This window comes from Chlamydotis macqueenii, chromosome 15 (genome assembly GCF_036417535.1).
Source record: "Chlamydotis macqueenii isolate bChlMac1 chromosome 15, bChlMac1.mat, whole genome shotgun sequence".
NCBI lineage: Eukaryota > Metazoa > Chordata > Aves > Otidiformes > Otididae > Chlamydotis > Chlamydotis macqueenii.
This window is the reverse complement of record NC_141570.1, coordinates 17,101,599-17,123,591: the sequence shown is the minus strand read 5'-3', so window position 1 is coordinate 17,123,591 and position 21,993 is coordinate 17,101,599. Positions and strand designations below refer to the sequence as shown.

The 21,993-nt window shown below is 42.4% G+C and overlaps 1 protein-coding gene across 1 annotated transcript; it reads right to left on the bottom strand.

Annotated features, from left to right (window-relative positions):
* Window positions 1-685: 685 nt before the first annotated feature.
* On the bottom strand, window positions 686-6,259 carry LITAFD (LITAF domain containing). Its single transcript, XM_086760246.1, has 4 exons — window positions 6,154-6,259; window positions 2,517-2,582; window positions 1,255-1,414; window positions 686-794 (listed from the first exon to the last, which is right to left on the bottom strand). The coding sequence occupies exons 1-4, from the start codon at window positions 6,257-6,259 to the stop codon at window positions 686-688; spliced, it is 441 nt and encodes a 146-aa protein (XP_086616372.1).
* Between the last annotated feature and the right edge of the window lie 15,734 nt (window positions 6,260-21,993).

Here is a 21,993-nt window from a genome sequence, read left to right as displayed (position 1 = left end):
GCTCAGAGCCCTGTCCAGCCTGGCCTTGAATGTTTCCAGGGATGGGGCTTCCACCACCTCTCTGGGCAACCTGGGCCAGTGTTCTACTACCCTCATTGTAAAAATTTTTTTCCTTATACCCAGTCTGAACCTACCTCATTCTGTTTTAAAACCATTACCCCTCATCCTATTAATAAATAAATAAATTGTTTCATTATTAAATAATCAGCTACACTACCACCCACAGCCCTGCAGGGATAAGTCCCCTACAAAAAAGAGCAGAGAGAAATGAAACCCCGACCAGTCGAGTTCCAGTGCATGGAAGGTAAGTACTTCTCTAAAATGTGCGTGTCCAAACTTCTCGGTTACTGGTGGGTTGAAAAGTCGAGAAGAGTCTGTGTCCCGGCTGGGCTGGAGACTTGCGAGGAGCAGTAGTGCTGAAGGACTCACTAGCTGGTCACTTCACAGTGCAGAATAGTGATTCAAATAGAGTGTAAAATCAAGTGACGCTGTAAATCAGTCTTCAAGGCTTTTTGTTTTAAAGTCAGTCCAACCACGTGATGGTGAACTCAGATGGATTCACCAGCAAGGGAGCTGCAAAACCCAAGCTTGCTCCAACACAGATCCTAGCAGTAGTTTTACATGTAAAATCTTAGGCTGTTAGGAAACAGAGACTTGACATCATCTGGTTGCATAAGCATTGTTTCTATAGTCTTTTGTATCTATAAATATGAAATTGGCAGCATGGGCAGTAATGGTCTGCGTCCTTGAAGATCCTCACGAAGAAAGGTACAAAGCAGCAACCAAAACAGCACCTGCAGCCAAAGAGGAGATGGACATGCATGCAATGATGTGCTGACTTTTCTTTCTGCTGGCTGCATTTGTTCATTCTCTCTGCCTTATTCTGTCTGCCTTTTCACTGCATGAATCCACTTCTTTCCCAGCGCTCATACTCTTTAAAGTATTTTCTGAAAGATTAATCGTCTTCACTGCTAAGATCTTATGCGTGAGTCTGATTCTAAATTATGGTAGGGAAGTGGACAATGTTGTACTCATTTTTGCTTGTCTTAGGAAAAGTAATAACGCACTTGGTTAAATTTAGCAAGTTTGCATCCCCTGTAGCCATGATGCATCTAGTGTGGACAGAACAACTTCTTATTGAGTAGAGAAGAAGGGCAAACTGTCTATATAAGCACTAGCTAGAACTTTATTTTTTAATGGCTCTTTTTCAGCCTTCTGCTATGAAGAATCTTCAAGGTATACATGAAAGCTTACCCAAGCATACACATCGTGGTGCACAGAAGGTAAGACAGTCTGCCGACTCTGTAGATGACCTGTGTGGTGATGTGCTGGCGGCAGGAAGGGCATATTGTGGATGTTGGTTTGCTTGAGAAGATTCCTGCTACAATGATTGGAGGCTGAGACACCAAGTAAACTGAGTTCAAGAGGAAATGAGAAGCAGGAAAATTAGAAGCACAGGAAAGTTTTACAGGTTGTAGTGTCTTAACTGGAGAATGTAGGTTCTTAACATGCTGATCTAGAGGCACCTATGTTACTATTATCGATTTCAAGTACATTCCTAAGAACCACTGTACTGCTTGTTCTGTGTACCCCAATATGCTGCTTCTGCCAGCAGCCAGTATTCACTCGGGTAAGGACAGAGACAGGGAATTGCCCATGGGATAATCCCTGTAGTCAGGCAGTCTGCACCACCCACTGGTGGATGTATTCTGACATTGAGAATATATCTTCTGATATTTAAAATGATATGAAAAATGCATGTTCTCCTGAAAGAAGATATTTGAAGGATATAGAGGAGCTTTCTGGATCAACTTTTCAGTAGTTACAAGAAATTCATCGAAGTAGATTAATCCGTCAGATGCTGGTGCTGCCCCCAGTTAATAAAGTCTGTAGCTTCCCTCATGTTTTTCCAGTCTGGACCTGACTGTCATACCCCTTGAGGGGTGCGCCCCTTGAAGCTACGCAAAGGGTATTTTTTCTGAAATGTTTTCAATGAAAAATACCATGTTAAGCATCCTAAAACAAATTTAGGGTACATTCACGCTGTAGCCTGAAGCAAAACTTCAGGAGTGGGAAGGTACTGTCTGTTAGGTAGATAGGATATGGCATATCTGAGTGTAATTGCCTTCTGGTCTTGGGGATTTTTAAAAATGAATATGTCTCCTTCCCTCTCATAAGAGATGTTCTTTAACTGTTCTTTGAAGCCTTTTCTCAGCGTCTCCTTTGAGCTTCTCGATTTCCCAAAAGGTGAGTAGAAGAGGAACAATGAAATAAACTGTACTGAAAATGATTTATTCTGAAAGTCCTTGCTGCTGGCAGGTTTTAAAAAAATGGTTGCTTCTGTAGACTGGCTAATGCTGGAAAAACAAGTCTGAGTCTCTCAGCTTGGTTTATCTTCCAACGTTGCTAGGGAAATTTTCCAGCCTCTTAGATTGTGATTGGGGCAGAAAACTCCATCTTCTCTGTTGATTTTAAAACTGAAAACATTTTCAGAAACAGTGTCCCCTGACACTTACCTGGTTGCTCAATGGTGGCTGTTTCTCGACACGAGTAAGGTGGGGGAGCAGGATACTCATAACTCCCTATGCAAAGAAAAACAGGGCAAAACATAAAAATGCATACAGCTTGTGCCTCCCAAAAGCCCTGTTCGGGGTCTTGACGAGAAACTGCATGGGGAGGTGCCTCGCAGGGAAGGTCTGACATGATTCAGTGAAGTACAGGACAGGGAAAAAATGCAACTGAATTGGTTAATGGATTTTTAAAGCCAAAAGAGCACATAGTGACTAGCTAGTCACTTTCTGTGTCACATAAGCTGACAAACCAAATGGTTTTTTCAACACAAACGCAGTAAGAGTGTCTATTCCAGCATAACATGGGAATGATACTTAGTCCTAATTTAAGGACTCCATTGATAAAGTACCTCTAGCTAGTTTCAGTCATTACTACCCTTACTGTTAGTATTTAGAGCCTTTTTTCTAGTTTGAATTTTATCTGCCTTCATCTTCCAGCCAAGGAATTTTATCATACCCTTTGTTCTAGAAAAAAATTAAAAATCTTTTTCCTTTTGTTGTGGACAAGAGAGAAGGGAAGCTGGTGACTAAGACACCTCATGCTTTTTTAGTTCTTTTACTCATCTTACAAACTAAGAATGCAATCAGCCTGCCTGAGTGTGAAATAAATAACAGTATAAAAACACATTTGTGAAAACATTAAAAATCAATTAATGTATAAAACTTTACAGCCAGCTAGCATGGATGTCATTTCAAACTACCAGACTGGTCTGCAGCAGGAGGACAGTCACTACGAGAAGTCTTGTTTGGTCAAGCCCACACAGCATCAGAGAAGCCCTCACCCCTCAGCAGCACAGCCCTGACTTGGGAGTCCAGCCTGCACCGCTGAGCCTTTCAGAAACAACATGAGTCCAACCATGGAATAAGCCCACAGGGCAATGAGGTACAAAACTGGAATTTTCCAGAGTGAGACAAAATGTAATGTTGAAGCTTAAAAAATATTAGGGATGTTTCCTTGAATGGCTTGCTAGAAGTGAGAGATTTGCAATGGAATTTGAGTTTAATGGAGTGAGGGAGGTGTTAGATTTTGGGGTTGGTTTTTTTTTTTTTTTTTTGGAGGAGGGCAGTATTTGTGGAAAAACAAATATGTAAAAAAAAAAAAAAAAAAGGTAAAGAATTTCCTCCCAGTCTAGAAGAGGAATGTGCTCAGTACAAGTGAGTTATCACTCAGTGTGGTTTTGTGAAGGACCTGCTTCCTGCACAAGGACAAGACACTGCAGCTCAGTATTTGATGTGTTGAGTGCCTGTCCCTTGGTTGGTTGAGTAACTCACAAGAATTGAGACTTTTTGTTCCTAACCTCTTGCAAGTTCTTCTGAGTTTAGCAAGAGTCCAGAGAGGTCTTTGAAGACAAAAATGTTTACAGAGAGAGCTAATCAGAATAAAATGCTCTGAAAATAGAGTCAAGTTTAGAGGTCTGGTACTGACAGATCTAGCCTTATTAGTCACCTTCTGACCTCCCATTCTGGTTTCTGCTCCAGTCCTGTCTGTTGAATGGCAATTTCCTCAGTAGCAGGAAGGTAACAAAGGTAAAATCACTGATATCTCAGTGTGTGTTTCAATGAGCATAGGCTCGAACAGGCAGAAGACAAAGGATTGTTGTGAGATACCTCTGTAGGTGTGACAGCAAAGCCTGGTTTCAGAGGGAAAAGCCAACACAAAAGAGCAACAGCTGTTAGTGCCCACTTGCAGTTGTTGAGCTGAACTGTCAGCACTTCAGTCATGATGTTTCCCCATGAGACACTAATGGGGAGGGCTTGTTTGTCCCTATAGAATCTGACTGCAGAACTGACCCATCTAGGGAGGGCAGCTCTGGGCAGCAGGAGCATTTGGGAAAAGGCCAGTCCTCTGGAAAACTAGCTTACAATTTAAGCGAGACATAGCCCATCATTTATGAAGTTTGCTGTCTGAACATTTAGGAATATGAAATTATTACAGAGATACAACTCCAATTCTTTTTCCAATAAAACACATGTTTTTAGAAAAATTATTAGCTAACCAATGAAAATAATTTCTTTTTGCCATTTTAAGTGATGCTTCTGTTAGGAGATCCTGCCAGCTTGCCTGCCCCAACCCTAGGTTTTATGTGCTGGCACAGGCACTTTCATAGAATCATAGAATCATAGAATGGTTAGGGTTGGAAGGGACCTTCAAAGGTCATCTAGTCCAACCCCCCTGCAAGAAGCAGGGACATCCCTGACTAGGTCAGGTTGCTCAGAGCCTCATCCAGCCTGGCCTGGAACGTTTCCAGAGATGGGGCCTCCACCACCTTTCTGGGCAACCTGTTCCAGTGTTCTATAACCCGCATAGTAAAAAATTTTTTCCTAATTTCTAATCTAAATCTACCCCCCTCTATTTTAAAACCATTACCTCTCGTCCTATCGCAACAGGCCCTACTAAACAGCCTTTCCCCATCTTTCTTGTAGGCCCCCTTGAGGTACTGGAAGACCGCTATCAGGTCTCCCCGGAGCCTCCTCTTCTCCAGGCTGAACAGCCCCAACTCTCTCAGCCTGTCCTCATAAGAGAGGTGCTCCAGCCCTTTTATCATCTTTGTGGCCCTCCTCTGGACCCTCTCCAACTGGTCCATGTCCTTCTTGTGTTGGGGGCTCCAGAACTGGACACAGTACTCCAGGTGGGGTCTCACCAGGGCAGAGTAGAGGGGGAGAATCACCTCCCTCGACCTGCTGGCCACGCTCCTCTTGATGCAGCCCAGGATGCGCAAGGGCGCATTGCCGGCTCATGTTGAGCTTCTCATCCACCAGCACTCCCAAGTCCTTCTCCTCAGGGCTGCTCTCAATCCATTCCCCGCCCAGCCTGTATTTGTGCCTGGGGTTGCCATGACCCAGGTGCAGGACCTTGCACTTGGCCTGGTTGAACTTCATGAGGTTGGCGCAGGCCCACCTCTCCAGCCTGTCAAGGTCCCTCTGGATGGCATCCCTCCCTTCCAGCGTGTCGACGGCACCACACAACTTGGTGTCGTCGGTGAACTTGCTGAGGGTGCACTCTATCCCACTGTCCATGTCGCTGACAAAGATGTTGAACAGGGCTGGGCCCAGCACGGACCCCTGAGGGACGCCACTCGTGACCGGTCTCCACATGGACATTGAGCCGTTGACCACCACTCTCTGAGTGCGGCCATCCAGCCAACTCCTTATCCACCGAGTGGTCCGTCCATCAAACCCCTGTCTCTCTAGTTTAGAGAGAAGGATGTCGTGCGGGACAGTGTCAAAAGCTTTGCACAGGTCTAGGTAGATGATGTCAGTTGCTCGTCCCTTGTCCACCAATGCCGTCACCCCGTCATAGAAGGCCACCAAATTGGTCAGGCACGATCTGCCCTTGGTGAAGCCATGTTGGCTGTCACCAACCACCTCCTTGCTCTCCATGTGCCTTAGCATGGTTTCCAGGAGAATCTGCTCCATGACCTTGCCAGGCACAGAGGTGAGGCTGACCGGCCTTTCCTAAGCCATCATGTCCTGGCAGAACTGAGCCGCTTGTGAGCTGCCTGTGGAAACCACCCATCAATGTTTGCCACGCAACCACCAAGAGGGTGCTCTTTCTAAACCCCTCCTGCCGAAGCCTCCTTACCCTCCTGGCTGCAGTACTCTGGTGCAGAGGGTTCTTGCATGTAGGCTTCACGACGTGGTTCATACATAATCATAGGAATTTCCACGGGTCCCTTCTCACTAGCCATCTCCACAGCTCACCTGCCAAAAGTAGCACAAAATAAAATCTACTGTAAGTGACTTTCAGTGCCCTGTATTTGTCAGTGCCTGCTTCTGCAATTCCTAGTTCTCACACTCAGATTTTACTTAGAGGAAAGTCAGGAGTTCTCATATTCTGGCTTTTTTATACACTGAAGTGCAATCAGTTCCTGTTACACTTCACAGTGAGGAAGATGGGAAGGTGGAGCAGAAAATACCATCTTTACATATTTCTTTGTGCTGGAAATCTAAAAATGTTCCTCCAGAAAACACACTATTCTTTCCTATTTTTTTTTCTGTGGATTGTCAAATTAATTAAGGAGGGGAAGAGCACGCTTTGGAGCACCTGTGAAAAACCTCCACGTATCATTAAGTCAAAGCCTGCAACTGTGCAACCAGTGGCAATTTGGATCTGTCTTTCATCCAGTTATTGTGCAACCTTATCATCATCATGACCATGACTAGTTTTGTCCTGTGAAACTATTGTCTCATCACTAGTGTGACAGGCTTTTGTTGGGTAAGGTCATTATTAAATATGACTGTGCTGCCTGAGGCACTGAACAAGATCAGGCCACAAAGTACGTGTGTTTTGCAGGTGTTAGCAGGAACTGTTCTTTGCGATAAAGGAAGAGGCCACAGCTGGAGATGTGTGTTTGTATTACTACAGTAATGGTGTAGGAACAGTAATGGTGTAGTAACACAGAATGGTGTTAGTTATTCCTAGCTGTCCCTTGAACCAGTATTAACTGGTTAATTTCCTACTAATGTCAACCATAGGAGCCCTTTGCAGAAGAAAGTTACAGCCTTTTATGCAGGTCAGTGAGGAAGGGCAGTTTTGGGGAAAAAAGGAGCAAAGGTGTTTGTGAGGAGCTGCTAAATGGGTCTGGTGCAGGTTTACTGGTTGCTTAGGTAACTCCACACAGCTCCTTGCAGTCCACCTTCCCTGGTTTGGATCAGGATTGTGCTCGTCTCACCTCATCACTGGTGATGCAGAAGTGAGGGTTGTGTGAGGGCACTTGGATAAGCAAATGGAGACTGAGAAATGCAACATTTGGCAGAGTTGGCACAAGCTGCCTGAATACGCCAGATCAAACTGGAGTAGGATAGAAGTTGCTGAACAAGGCAAGATGGTCTTAACTGGTCTGTTTTCAAGGTGTGTTGGAGGACAGTATGTATGAGGGAGGCCAAAAGAGGGGGCTTAGTAGTGCTGAGATAAAGCATCTGTCCTTTTAGGGAGGAAGAAGAGGAGGGATTGGAAAATATTACTAGGGAAGAAGTGATGTAATTTTCACAAATCTGGATGAATGGGAAGCGATACGGAAAATGGTAGCAGAATGAATAATAAAGGGAATAAGTAGAACAGTGTGGAGAAAAAATCAGAAATACAGCATTGGCCATGTTAAGGCCAGAGATGCTGGAGAACATTGCTAATATATGGATTGGAGAGGAGGGAAGGAGAAAGGTGCATCTCAGTACACTTGTTACAAAGAAGGTAAAACTGGTGATTGGGAATGTCAGAGGTATTAATAGGCCATTGTTGAAGCTTCATGAGGATCCCACTGAGAAGAAAAAAGAGAAGCTGAGAATCAAGACAGCTTGGGTAACATGAAGCTATGAGAGCCAAGGGAGAGTAATGATCTACAGAGAAGACAGACAGTGTGTCAGTAGTAACTGTGGGTTCAGGGGTGTGATGACAGACAATATTGCATTATCCAGTGTTGACCAAGGGCTGTTTCCTTGGGACAAGGATCAGTGGGCAAAATTATAGGGAGTCTCTTCAAGTTTTTGGCTTATTGCTATCTTGGTACTTAAACACCATGCACTAAATACCGGGTGGTGTCAGTTCGAGTGGCATTTCTGCTGAATTCATCTCTCTCACCGTGAAACAGGAAAAAGAGGAAAGGGCTTTTGTATTTCATCCAGTGACTGTTGACCCAGGCAAAAGGCCTGTCATGAGGCACAGAGTAGGAGGGAATAATAATGGTTAACACAGTGAGAGCATTGCAAGTTAACAGCTGAATGCAAGCAAACACTGACTAATCCTTGCTCCACCCAGTGAGGTATTAGTATATCACCAGTTAAATGTATAGGACAAGAGATGCAGAAGTGAATCAGCAACAGAGCCAGGAATAGTATGGGAGTCCCACTGGATGCCAGGTTTGTGTTTGATCTGCTAGAGCCATCAAGCACAGAAGCTGTGCACTGTAAGCTGTTGATAAAGTTGGTGCCCTGAATTTGGTCACTTTCAGTGTCTTGTTATGTGCTTCTAACAGTGCTACTGGTAGCCCTGTGTGTTGTGATGGAGAACCTGCCCCAGAGCAGATGAGCTGGGAGAACTGGATGGGCAGCTGGGCCTCAGCTTATGCAGGAGCTTCTTCAGCCCTCCTGGGAGAAAGTACCAGGGGGTTAGATATCTTCTGGGTCTGAATGCTGCAAGTCCAGAGGTCCAGGAAAGGCATTCTCTAGGATGTTTTATGCGACTCTATAGACCCTTTCCTTTGGCATATAAGTGGTTACTTTCAGTTCTTGGTTGCAACCATGCCATGATGCCTGGGGCTGTGACCCCCAAACTTGCATGCCATAGATTAAAGCTGGAGACTTTCCCCTCCTCTGTCAGATGCAATCATCTGCTGGAGAGGAAGGTATGGGAGAGAACAGACAGTGTTAGTAGCCCTGTAGGAAAAAGTTGTAAGGAGAAATATCAGGCAGCAGTTCCTGAAGATGAAGAAAATGTCCTATAAACTCCTCTCCAGGAACCAGTAACATCTAGGAGGCTCCTGCTTAATAGCTAGGGAGGTGATGTAAGTTGTCTCCTCTGCAGTCACACTGAGCAAATGGAGCTCTCTGCAGGGGCACAGCAGACCCTTGTGCACTCCTGAAGGGAGGCTTGGTTTATCTGCGACACTCAAGATTGACTCAAGCAACTGCAAACTGCTTGATTTGCAGGCAGAAATGCATAGTTCTAGGAACACCGAAACGAGTCTGCCTTCTCTCCTCTGAAGTCTCAGCCTCTTCTATTTATGGGTATAATCAGTTTGCACTGGAAAATAAAGCTCCCTTTAAGTCCTGTGGAAACTAGTATTTAAAAAGGAAAAAAAAAAAAAAGCAAATCACACCCTGAGGCATATACACAAAGAGCCAATTCAGGGAAAGGAAGGTGGAATTGACAAAAGTCTTTATGTTCCATGAAGGACATATCCTAGGGGAGAATGGGAAATGGCAGTTTCCATCATCTTTGTCTGGATTTGTTCCAGACAACTTGTGTTCTGGTGTGAAGAGCAGTCGTCATGCAGCCAAGCAAAGCTGCTGAACTGCGAAATTCCATGGCAGAACCCTGCTTTCTGGTTCTCTCTCACACCTCTGCACATTCACTTCTGACCATCCCTGATGGCTAAATAATCCCACAGATGAGAATAGTTCGATGTGTGCCTGCAGAGAGGCACAAGCACTGTCATTTGTGCTTTGTAAAGGGGAAACTGAGACACGCAGAGGACAACCTTTTCAGGAGTCCTGAGAGGGTTGTCATTTGGGCTCCCATGTACAGTTCAACTAGTTGCAAAGACAGCAATGACTTTCCTCCCCTCTTTGTGGTATTTTTTCTGAGAGGTTTTTCAGGTGCTGCATGTTTGCAGTGGTGGGCAAAGAGACAGTCTCGCAAATAATTTTTCACCTTTCAGAAATACTTTTTCCAGTTTGATTTCAAATTTGTTGGAAATACACTTTTCCCACAAACACTTCTTCAAAGATGGCATTGTGGTATTTGAAATGGAAGTGTTCATGAGCCTGGAGAGTCCTGTGGGATTTGTGTCTGTTTTGAGCTCGGTATAGCTCAGCAGAATACAAACTGGGAGCTACTTGACAGCCATTTCAGAAATCTGATTACTTGAGTACTGATGCGTCTTTGTTTTAGTCTTATGAGCCTGTGCCAGTGAAATATTTATGATTTCATTTGAAAACTGAAGTTCACTGCAGTACTATTTCTTCTCCATTCAGATTCAGAAATTATAGTCTGAAAGGAGAGGTGGCAGATGGGATTTGGCAGGTGGATGTGTATCCGAGTCCAGGTCATGTTTCCCTTACCTCGGTATTCTGCTCTGTTGCAGTTCTTCCTCACAAGTAGATTGATCTAGTTAAAAAAATTATCTGGTACTTCTGTGAAAGCTGATCAAGATTTACTAATCTTTTAAATTATTATTATTATTTAACTGAGGTTTTTTTTAAGAAGGTTAATTGTTGGTCTCATACTGCAGACTCCAAATGAAGTTTCTAAAAAAGTTTTCAAAAGTGCTTGGCACTGGCCTATTTGTATTCCAGTTGAAGCAGTGGAGCTGCTCCCAGGACCCAGACATGGATGTAACAGCACAAAATACCTAGCACTTCTGGGAACAGAGGGACCACTTGGATATGCGAGAGAGGAACTAAAGTTGCAAAGGGCTGTCTCTGTGCCTTGTCTGTACTACAGCTGGCAATAAGGGCTGGATCAGTATCATGTCATCTGACAGGAGGCTATCATATTTGGCTATCACATAATGTACCAGCAGGGCATCCAGAATTTTAGGCAGGACAGGAAGCAGTGACTTTATAAGAAAAGTGTTTAATCTCCGTTCCAGCTCCAGCTGATGTTAGTGTGAGATTTGCCATTGGCTTCAGTAAGGTTCAGAGACGGAAAAAAGGGAACATGGGATTTGGGAGGAAACATTAAGTGATTCAGGTATTTGAAGAAGATAGGGTAATACATTCAAAAGTGTTGCATTTTGGAAGATTAACAGTAAAACATTATAGTAAGTGATCTTCAGATTTCATGGACATGTGGATATATAGCAGTTTTCACCAGTGATCTGTTGGCTTGTGGGATATTGGTCCAAAGGCTTTCAGTTTGCTGTAATGTGTTCTTGTTCTCCTGTCATCACTATTTTAGTATTTTCTTGGGCATTTAGCCCTTCCAGCTGCATTTATGAGACAATTTCAATTTCTGCTATTTTAAAGAGTGACCGTAACATGCCATTGCTGGCATGCAATTGCATCTGTGGCTTGAACAATATCAAGTGCCTCTTTTACTTTATTGACAGTTAATTCTAGTTTTCAGCTACCAGTGAAACACTGACTTCCTCAGTGGAGAGATCTTTTCCCTTTAGCCCTGAGTTGGTAGTTTATGGTAACATTCACAATATGCTGAGGCTTTTCAGATGTTCAGGAAGGAGTAGTTCCAGCTCTAATACAGATAAACAAAGAGTTGGGGAGCAGCATTCAGGTATTTGTTTATTCTTAAAATAGAAGCTAAAAGAGATGACTGCTGGCAGCAAATTAAAAGTTGGACATTAAAAAGTATTCCAGATGTCTGAAATAGACAACCTTTTCAGTTACATGAAGGATGCTCTGTCAATTCCCCATTCTTTACTCCTGAATTTCCTTTTTAATCTTACAGTTATTCTGGCTTTTAAGCCTGTGTCAGACTACCAGCTTCCTTTCTTAGTTGGAAAGTATGTAGCTATGGGAGATTCAATGTCTAGCTGAATATAAACCGTATTTCTTGTTACAGACTCTTCACCTGGTTTCATTGGCTTGTCTGTTGACTGCATTGACTCACTAGCCAATATGTAAGGTCACTGCTTGCAGTGGTCAGTGGAGGAAGTTAGTTGTTTGTCTGTTGAAGTCATCAGGATGTTTTTGTCACTGAGCCAGGGAGCTGGGCAGAACCCAGAAGGTCAGTGTATAGATACTGCTTCTCCTCCTCTCATGTGGAAGGGAGATATTTATGTGTAATCCAGGTCCCTATGACTTACATGGAGGTTTAGAGTAAAACGAGCATAACCATTGTTCACAAAATCAAGAGGAAGCAAGAGTGAAATGTTGGTGAACTTGAGCTCTACTGAGAAAGAGCTCTTTGCTGTTTGCATTTTGGAGAAAACCTTTTCTCCTTAAGGTATTGTAAATGGTAACACCGATGCAAAGAGATTTCGACAGTTTTGGGGGTGGTTTTTTTAAAAGTGCAACCCTGTGTTTGTTTGCTGCGATGTGTGCCTGGAGGGCTCATCGCATGGTTACTGGGCTTGCACTGGCAGCTGCAGCACTGGTCCTGCCTATGTGGACTCACACGTCTGCTGGATAGGCAGGGACTCCCTGGATTTTCCAGTCCTGTCCCAGGTCAAGCATTTATGTTAGGTTATTCCTTTATGAAGGGAGCTCCGGTCTATAATTTAGTACATTTACAGCTGCTGTTGCTCTCACCTCTAAAGCAGTTCAAAATGCTGTAAACTTTCACAAGCCTAGCCTAAAAATTATTCATGGCAGTTTATTCCTGTTTGTTATTGTGCCAGCATCACACTAGTATAGAAAAACCTTCTCACCTCGAGACAGCCCAGAGAACAATCCTGTCTCTTTGCAGCCTTTCCTTTGCGGGGCTAAGCAAGCTTGCCGAGTCCTTCTCATTTCTGTACAGTGATTTCATCCTTCTTGACCATGAGTGTCCAGTGAGCTCTGTTCTCAGCCTATATAATGGTATGAATGTCATCTTATATTTAATGAAAATCCTGTCTTTAGAATAACAGAGCAGCACTTTTTCCTATTCCACAGCCACACTGAGCTGATGGTTTGTATTTATGCTGTCAATAATCAGCAATAGGTCTTTCTCCTCCAATGTGATTTTGTACTAACAAAAGCTTGTAGCTGAAATTCCTGATCTAATTTTCTAAATGCACTGCTTTGTAGCATTATAATACATATTATTTCTCCCATAGTAGTGCTCTAGGTTTTCTCATTCTGTGCAATAGATTTTCTGCTTCCATAATTTGCTGCTTCATTCATACATTTTATTAGCCACTCCTATATTTCTGTCAAGGTTATTAATTAAAATATTGAATAAGCTCCATTGCTGATTTCTGCATTAACCTTTGATGCAAACTAGATGTATCTCTTAAATCTTGTTCCTTAATTTACTGTTTGTTGACTAACTTCACTCACATTTAAAGGCCCCTTATTGTGAAGGTTGAGCACAACTGAGCCTTGGGATTGCATTAGAACTTGTCCCTCCCTAATTACCATTCCAAAAATAGAGTAGTAACCACTAAAATGTAGTATTGTCCAGTGGTTTGTGCATTAACCTAGACTCGGGAAAATAAGATCGGCTTAGTTCCTATTCTGCAACAGTGATGACGAACAGATTAATTAGTCTTGGTTTTGCTCAACTCTGTTATATATGGAAACACTGTTCTGGGGAGACACTGTGACCATTCTGCAGTGGAATGGATTTGGTTATGCCTTGTCTTAAAACTTAAGCAAACAACAGAAGATAGGAAATGCCAAGTTTAGACTCAGCCTTTGTCCTCTGTTGACATAGTTTTGTCTTTCATATTCACTTCTAGCTATTGAAATTGAGGACAGCCTTATACAGTTGTTTCCAGCACTTCATCATTACCTTAAAATTTGATGTTTGCCATTTTTTGCCAGCATTTCATTTGTACCCAAGTAAAAATAATGTCCATAACTTGTCCTTCAAGTGAAAACTGATAGAACAGCTTAAGTAATTTGTCATGTAGCATCTGGACCTGGTTTAGCAACTATTAAACAAACATTAATTTTAAGAAAGCAGGTGTGTGCCCTGCTTTTATGTGTGAGCTAAGCCCTTTCTTGTGGTGCATTAGTTTGACTTTCCATTCTTGTTACTGTTCTCATCTTCACCTTATCAGAAAACACATTTTCCTGTTTTCCATGTCTGATCTGTTCTAGGAGAAAGTTAAAATATCCTGAGAAAAAAATCTTTGTCTCCAGATTTTAAGGAACATGAGAGAGAGCTTGCAGATTTTGAAAGCCTGACATAAGGAGTTGACATTTACATCCGAGAGCTATACGGATGTCATACTCCTTGCGCTCACTGTTTTAGTCCTTGCCAACTCCCTTTCCTTATTTCCTAAGGAGTAAACATAGTATTAATCCCAAGTAATTTGAAAGCTCTTACCTTTACGTAGCTCTGGCAAATCTGGGGAGCAAAAACACTTCAAAAGCTGATCACTTCATCCATGTCTCTGCAATGTGGCTGTGTCTAGGACAGCAGGCAGCACATACGACCAGTGACATGACCTGCCGTCGTGCCTCAGCGTATCCAGTTGAAGATGTGAGCAAGTCAGGTTGGTACACAGTATATAATTACCCCGGTTCGCCAGCAGTCCCAGCCTACTGCTTACACCTGCTCTGCAGCAAAAGGAATGTTGTGTGACAGGCTTGCACCGGAGTTATTTCATGGATAGTTTTCTAATATCCCAGGAATTTTACTTTGTGCTAACCTGAAAGCTAGAAGAAGACATTTAGAAGCAGCACAGGAATAACCTGAGGACAACACAGTGAAAAGTATGTATCCTAACCCATTGTGCTTCTATACAAACTATCACAGAAAATGATGAAAAGCCATAGGTATGGTTGTATATAAGGCTCTGATATTTTATTATTGAAGTCAGTGATCGTTTTAATTTTTATGACCAATTAAGTGTTTGTGCTTAGATCAGCAAAGATAGCTGTGCAGGGTGGTAACCGTTGACATTATAGCTGAGATCTTGGTAACTAGGTTTGTGGATGAACTGGACTTTTTGCTAAATAGATGCTTTGTCTCTATGGTAAGTTGATCTTGGCCAGCCGTCAGATGTCCACCCAGACACTCTTACTGTCCTCCTCAACAAGACAGGGGGTAAAAATAAGATGGAAATTTTCTTTGGTCATGGTAAAGACAAGGAGATCACTTACCAGTGACCATCACAGGAAAAACAGACTTGGGGAAAATTAATTGAATTTATTGCCAACTAAAATATATTTGGATGGTGAGAGACAAAGACAAAAACTAAAACACCTCCCCTAGGTGCCGCAGATTTGACATTTCCAAGTATAACGATGGCCACGTGAACTTTTTAGTAAGGATCATTCTCGCTTCATCCAAACCCAGTGCAAAACTGTTTTGTGCAAAGCTATTCTCCACAACAGGAGCCCATCCACAGTGCTCCTGACAAGGAGAGAGCATGATGCATCAGGTTTGCCTGGGGGAATCGCATCACCAGTCCAAAACATGCTGTTTGCTCGGCTCCTGGGCAAACAGTCTTACCCAAGAAAACAGCTGCAGCAGTGCAGGAAGCCTTGAGCGGTCAGGATCGCACAATAATTAGCAAAATATTTTTGAACTAAGATCTGGCTGAGAAACTGTCAATGGGTAAAGGCAGAAGAGCATGAACAGTTGAGCACTCAAAGTTTTCAGCTGCTTTTGTCCCCATAACTTGGAAAGTCTTGGAGACTGAGATTTTTGTTGTTAAGGGATGGTGTTAGTGGTGAAAGCACGTCACCTGCCTCTCTCATCCCAACTTGAATGACCAGGTATGCAGCACTTGCTCAGATTTGCCTCACTGGCAAGAATGATGGCTGACAGTCACCATGGCTGATCCTATTTTTTTCCTTTTCAGTCTTTGCTCTTTCACAGGTTTCCTGTGTGATGTCTGGCAAGTTATGCACTCCTCTATGTTCTCCCTGTGTAAAGGGGATAATAGACCCATCATGATATTATTACACAACTTAATTTTAATAGAGTTATTAATATACTGCTTCATTTAAACAGAAATGCTTTGGGAAGATACATTATTTTGACAGCATTTGAAACAGAAAGGTTTTATTTCTCCGGGTTCAGGAGGATCTCCCTCATTTCTGATGAGGGAGAAAGAAGATCACTCCCATGTGTGTGGCTAAATATGGTAGGGAATGGAAAATATTTGGATTTAATGTGAAGACATCAATGATATTAAAAGTCAAGAGGTATAACTATAATGTATAAATGCAACAAGCAGTAAGAGTGGGTTGAAGAGGCTGAAATTTGGGATAAGTAAAAAGAATGAGAATGTATTGTGGGACACCATGGTGGAGAAGGGAAAAATTGTGAGGAGGAAGGAGCAGCAGAGGGGAACTGCTGTGCACTGAATATAACGCCCCATTCCCCCTGTGCTGCTCAGGGTGTGTAGGCAAGTCAGGAGTAAAGCAAAGCCTGAGAGAGGAGAGAGTAAAGGTGTTTTAATGTTTTTTGTTTCCCACTACCTGAAATTGTTTAGTTTAACTGGCAATAAATTACATTAATTTTCCCCACATTGAGTTTGTTTCGCCTGTGATGGTAATTGGTAAGTGATCCCTCGTCTTGATCTTGACCCATGAGCTTTCTCATTCCTGTTACTCCTATTTTCTCTCCCCATCCCATGGTGAGCGAGTGGCTGGGTGGGAGTTTGGCTTTTAGCAAAGGTTAACCCACCACAAACTCTCGCTCTATGTATGTCTTTACTCACTCTATTCCTTGCAGATGCAGCCATTAACAACTCAAGTTTCCTGTGAGATAAAAACATCAGCCTAAGTTTTCAGTCAACAGTTGTTGTCAACAACAAATCCATCCATAAAAGTCTGACCCTCTGCTAGCACAATTAGAGATGTTTGTAAGTTTTTCTTGGAAACATCTTATCTGTGTCATTCGTTACATGCTTTGCACTGGTGAAAATCAAGGATGAAGCAATGATACTGATGAACAGAATAATGAATCAAATGAAAATGCAAAGGGTAGTGAGCCTTCTGAGACTCTTTAACTGACGTATTGTGACTGAATCTGGAACTCAGGAAACTACAGAACATTACAGAATACAGGATATATCTCTGGGTATTCTTCTCTGTGCTGGTGAATGTCCTAGTGGCACTAGAGAAACACATAATGTGCTCCTAACTTTTTAGGAGTTCCAGAGTCAGTATAGACAGAGACTGGATCAGGTTTAGTCATTGCAACATACCGTCCCTTGAGGAGGTGTTTTAGGGTCTAGTGAAAACATTACATATTGAGGAATGGAAAGAGAGAAGTGTCAAAACAGTAACACCCATAGAAAAAGTGGAGTTAATAATAATACCCTTATATTTCTATTATTTATTTTTATATATGATCGCTAAATATCTGTGAAATTATGCTTGTGAGATGGTCCCCTACAATCTGAACCTCAGCAATAGGTTTCTGAGCATGTATGTGTGTATGGGGAAAAAAGCCATGGATACCCACAAGTTTCACTCTGTTTTCAAGTTAGGTGTCCATCACATGTGCGACCAGGAAAGAGGAATGGCTACCAAGATGTGTGCTGCAGGGGTTGTCCGTGCAGGATTGCCTCCCTCCCCTTCCTGCTGCCCAGCTCCGTGGGGAACTGGGTGGATACTTGGCACAGACTGGATTTTCTTTTGTTCACAGAAACATTTGATAAGGTAGCTTAAAGATAGATTTTAGGATGACTGTGGTTGCCTATCAAATTAATATTTCTTTGTGGCAAGATATTGTGAGACTATGTATTTTTTATGAAATATTTTGTCTTTGAACGTATATTGAGTGTTCTGGAGGGCAGAGTTTAGACTCTGCCACAGTTCCCCTCTTCCATGTTGACATATAAAAATGTTGGTTTAGTAATTATGTATCTTCTTGTTTATGTTGTGAAGGTGAAATAGCCCTAAAATATTTCACTCCTTGCTTTTCAGTGACTGTAACATTGCAATCAGAGACACTACCATTAAGCAGAAAACGAATCTGTGGGAGAAAAGGCCCATTTCTTTGGGCAGAGGCATCTTTTTTTTTTCCTGAGGAGTCAAGGAAAATAAGTGATGAAACCATGCGTGCATCCAAAAGTGCTCATGCACAAGAAATTCCATGGTGTAGGGTGGCTTAAGTGCTTAAGTATTTAGAACAGCTTTAATATACTTAACATACTGCCAAGTTGACGCTCATGAAAGAAGCTGAAGCTGTTTAAGCTCTTAGGGCTGTTTACGAGCATACAGGAGGCAGGCACTCACTTGAGAGACAGATCTGTTTTGCCTATTCCAAGTGGCACTGGGCATGTTCGTGTTCTCACATCTTCAGTCTTTATTATAGGTGAGAGGAGAGGACGCAAAGATCCTCTTGTCTCCTCCTATATACACTTCCCTCCCTGCTGTGGTTGGTCATCCACCAACTTCACTGATTCTTCAGCCTATGGGGGAAATTAGTGATTTTAAACTTGTTTACGTGCATATCACTGGCTTGCTTTCGCAACCTTAATTATATTGTTTGCTCTAAGAGGAACAATGTGGTACTGAGCAAAGAGAAAGATTGTATCAGTCCCCTTGAATAATTATATAAATCCCCTAAATGTCATGCTATCAGAGACAAGCAAGGCTGTAATAATCATTATAAATGAGTCCATCAGAGCTGATTGCTTTTCCTATTGTCACAAAAGATAGCCTCTTGTTGCAGGTAGGAGCTACACTGACAATTATTTGGGGGCTTCTCTGCTATGATCTGATATGATGAGACAACTGGATTCAAAGTTTTCTTTTTTTCTGTATGTAGTTGATTGCCCTAGTTCTGACTGCGGATGTTGTAACCATGGAGTTAAGATCAGAAGGATCATTGTGTATGATACAGGGTGTAAAACCTCACCCGGGGTTTCCTGCATAGCTGCTGGTGGAACCAGAGCACTTCTGGATATCAAGCCCTGCACAGGTCCATATATAAGGTAGTATCATGGGGAAGCTGCCCCAGAGAAAGCTCTGGGAGGTTTGGAGCCCAGGCCAGGACTAAGAGGATCCCAAGGATGCACACAGGACAGAGCACAGGGCAGGGCAGCTCTCCTCCTTGGCCAGGCCTTGCTGATGCCACGTACGAGAGTGGAATGGGGCACAGTACAGAGTTTTATGTCACTGTGTTGACTTTAGGGGGGCCTCAGCCAACTGGTTCACGCTGTGCTCCTAACTTGTATGTGGATGAAATTCTGAGATGTGTTCCTCCCTTTGCTCCCTTTTAAATAGTTCATATGTTCTTTGAAGCACAATTGTCTCTTTCTTGCTGTTTTGTGTTCAGGGTCTAGCCCAGTTGACTAAAACTTTTGTTAAAGAATGACAAAAATAAAGTTGAATTTAGATCTTATTACAGATAACTCATATTTTGACATAGCTTCTCTGCTACTGGAAAACTATAAAGATCCTTTCCTAATAAAGCTTGGAGAAAAATCTGAACCATCTTTCCAGTTACAAAAAGCAGAGACCTTGTGCACAAAATTCCCCTCCTGTTTACATCAGCAGGTATTCATTTGCAGTCACTGGTATCTGGAGGTGGAAGTGTTTTATAATTCAAGAAATCTCAGTATCTGTAAATATCCCTGCTATTGTCTACCATAAATATAGTCCTGGCAGAAAAAATTCCTCTCCCAATTAAAATGCCAGTTTACTATAGCTGAGCATACATCTTGTTGACTGGGAGCTTGCCTGTCCTGTTTGGTATCTGAATGCAACATATTTCTTAGAACACTGATTACACAAGAAGGATAAGAGTGACTCAAATATGAAATATCATTCTTTTCAGATAAGATCTAGAGATTAGTTGATTTAATATGCAAATTAAATATTTGAGTGACATGTGGCACATAGCTCAAAACAAAGCAGAGACCACTTATATGCAGTGGTTTCCAAATGAAAAAATGATTTCCAATATGAAAAAAATATACATAGGCTTTTCCTAGTAGTTTGCCTATTAAAATAAGATGTAGAAAAGAGAACCTGCCACATGCCATGCAGGAATCTGAAAAATCATTATGCACTGCAACTGATCTGATCTGAAACGCCAGCCTGCTACAGCTGGATTGTGTGCCTAGCCACAGTGGGGACCATTACTTAGTTTTGTTAGTAGCACAAATGTCATTGTTTTCCTTTCTTTTTTTTTTCTTTTTAATATAACAGTTCTAAAAGCTTTGAGTCTGGTGTCAGAAAGATGGTTGTATCATTCACATAGTCTTACTCATTGACGATGTGAGGCAGAAAAAGCTTAACAGTCTAATTCAAAGTTAATCATTGAATCATAGGAAAATTAGTGAACGTTTGCCTTGGTTTGTAAGGAATACCTTTATGAAAAATGTTTTATTGTTTTCTTTTTTATTTTTGATGTTGCAAAATATCTACAATCCTAACTTAGTATTTGAAAATAATACTTTTGAAACAATACATGGAAAAAGTCAGTGGGAATGTTTCAAAATTGATGGAGGAGTTATTTAAAGTAGGTTAATTTTTGCTGGTTTTGACCAGCTTGGCTATTAATGGTTTTCAAGGGGAGACTCTGTCCTGTTAGTTCAGAAGGCAAGCCCTCACATTCACAATAAATTCTACTTTCATGCTAACACATCCCTGCTACCAACAGTAGTATTTGTGCTTCCAACCTGGCAGCACACAGTTTGGCTTGGACAAGGCAGGCAGGGCTCCAGGAAGTCAGCTGGGAGCTGCGAGATTACTGCTGAGCTCTTCATGCCTTGGAGTAATGGACCATGGCCTGGAACACTACAACAGAGAAATCCTGCTATAAGAATGAAATTGTGTCTGCTGGTTATTATCACACCTTAACAACTGCTACAGCCAGAACCACAGTGGAGCAGGCTCACAGACTCGAAAAAATACAGAATTGAGAAGTGTCATGCAGGGACAACAAAGCCCATTCTGCTGGCGTGACGATGGTGCTGACACAAGTGATTATACAATTGGGCTGTGCTTGGCATGTCTGAGAGTTGTAAAATTTTCTGCTTGAATTAATGGGCTTTCTGACTTTTCTAGACAGTGGAAATCAACAGGGTTTCCACCTACATGATGCATATAACAAAACCATGTTATAGGTCATCACACTGATCTCAGAAGGAAGAGGACTGGACCATTAGCCCTCAGGGTAATTTTAGCAAGTTTGTTATCCACAGCCAAGTAATTAACTTCAGTGGTAAGGGCTGAGATGCTGGAAAGAGCTGATCGCTAGAGCTAGCTTGCAAGCCAGAGATGTTTCTGATGTGAGAAAGAGTATGTGGTCAGATGACTGAATTATTGTCTAATTACAAACTTTGGTGCAGTCAGAAGAATAAGTATCTCAGTATTTCAGTTGCCCCTAGAACTGTACTTTGTTTTCATTATAAAATTGGGCAATGTGGAAAGGAGATTGAACATAGTTTAAATAGGGCAAATGTACCTATTCCTTTGCAAAGACTGTCTTGACTTTGCACAGGCTTTCCAAAGACTAGTTGTGAGTGCAACTAAGATATTTTAGAAGTTGCTTCCCCCGCCAGGATACCCTGCCATGCACGAAAAAGGTCAATACACGCCTATCTGGTACCTCAGGGGGAAAGGACATGAAGGCGCACGCAGAATCCCACTGCCTGCTGCCTCTCGTGAAGAGGGTCTTCAGGTCCCTGCAGCCAGGAGGAGTCCGAGGGTAAGGGAGGTGCTGCAGGGGCCAGCGCCTGCCTGAGGGAGGCTCCAGAGGCTCTTCAGTCCCCGAGTTAACTGGGACAGTATTAACCTTCCTCCCAGTGTGGGGCGCTGCACTGACAGATGCGCTCTTGTTAATTTTGAGCATACGTAGCCTATGAGCATATGTGGGGTTTTTTTGTTTTATTGTTTTTTTTGGTTTTTTTTTTTTTAACACCTCTGTTTCATAGGTTTAGTTTTAGGTAGTCCTGTGAGGAGCCAGGGGGTTGGACTTGATGATCCTTATGGGTCCTTTCCAACTTGAGATATTCTGTGTTACTAACGGTTTCAGCTTCTGGAAGCGAACAAAATGACCTGAAACTGATTTTCTTTTTTTTCCCCCCAAGAGACGACTATAACTTTAAATCTTAAGCTCCTGAATCTTCCTTCAGTTTCTTCACTTTAAAGAAGCAGTATGTTAGAGCATCACATCTAAAAG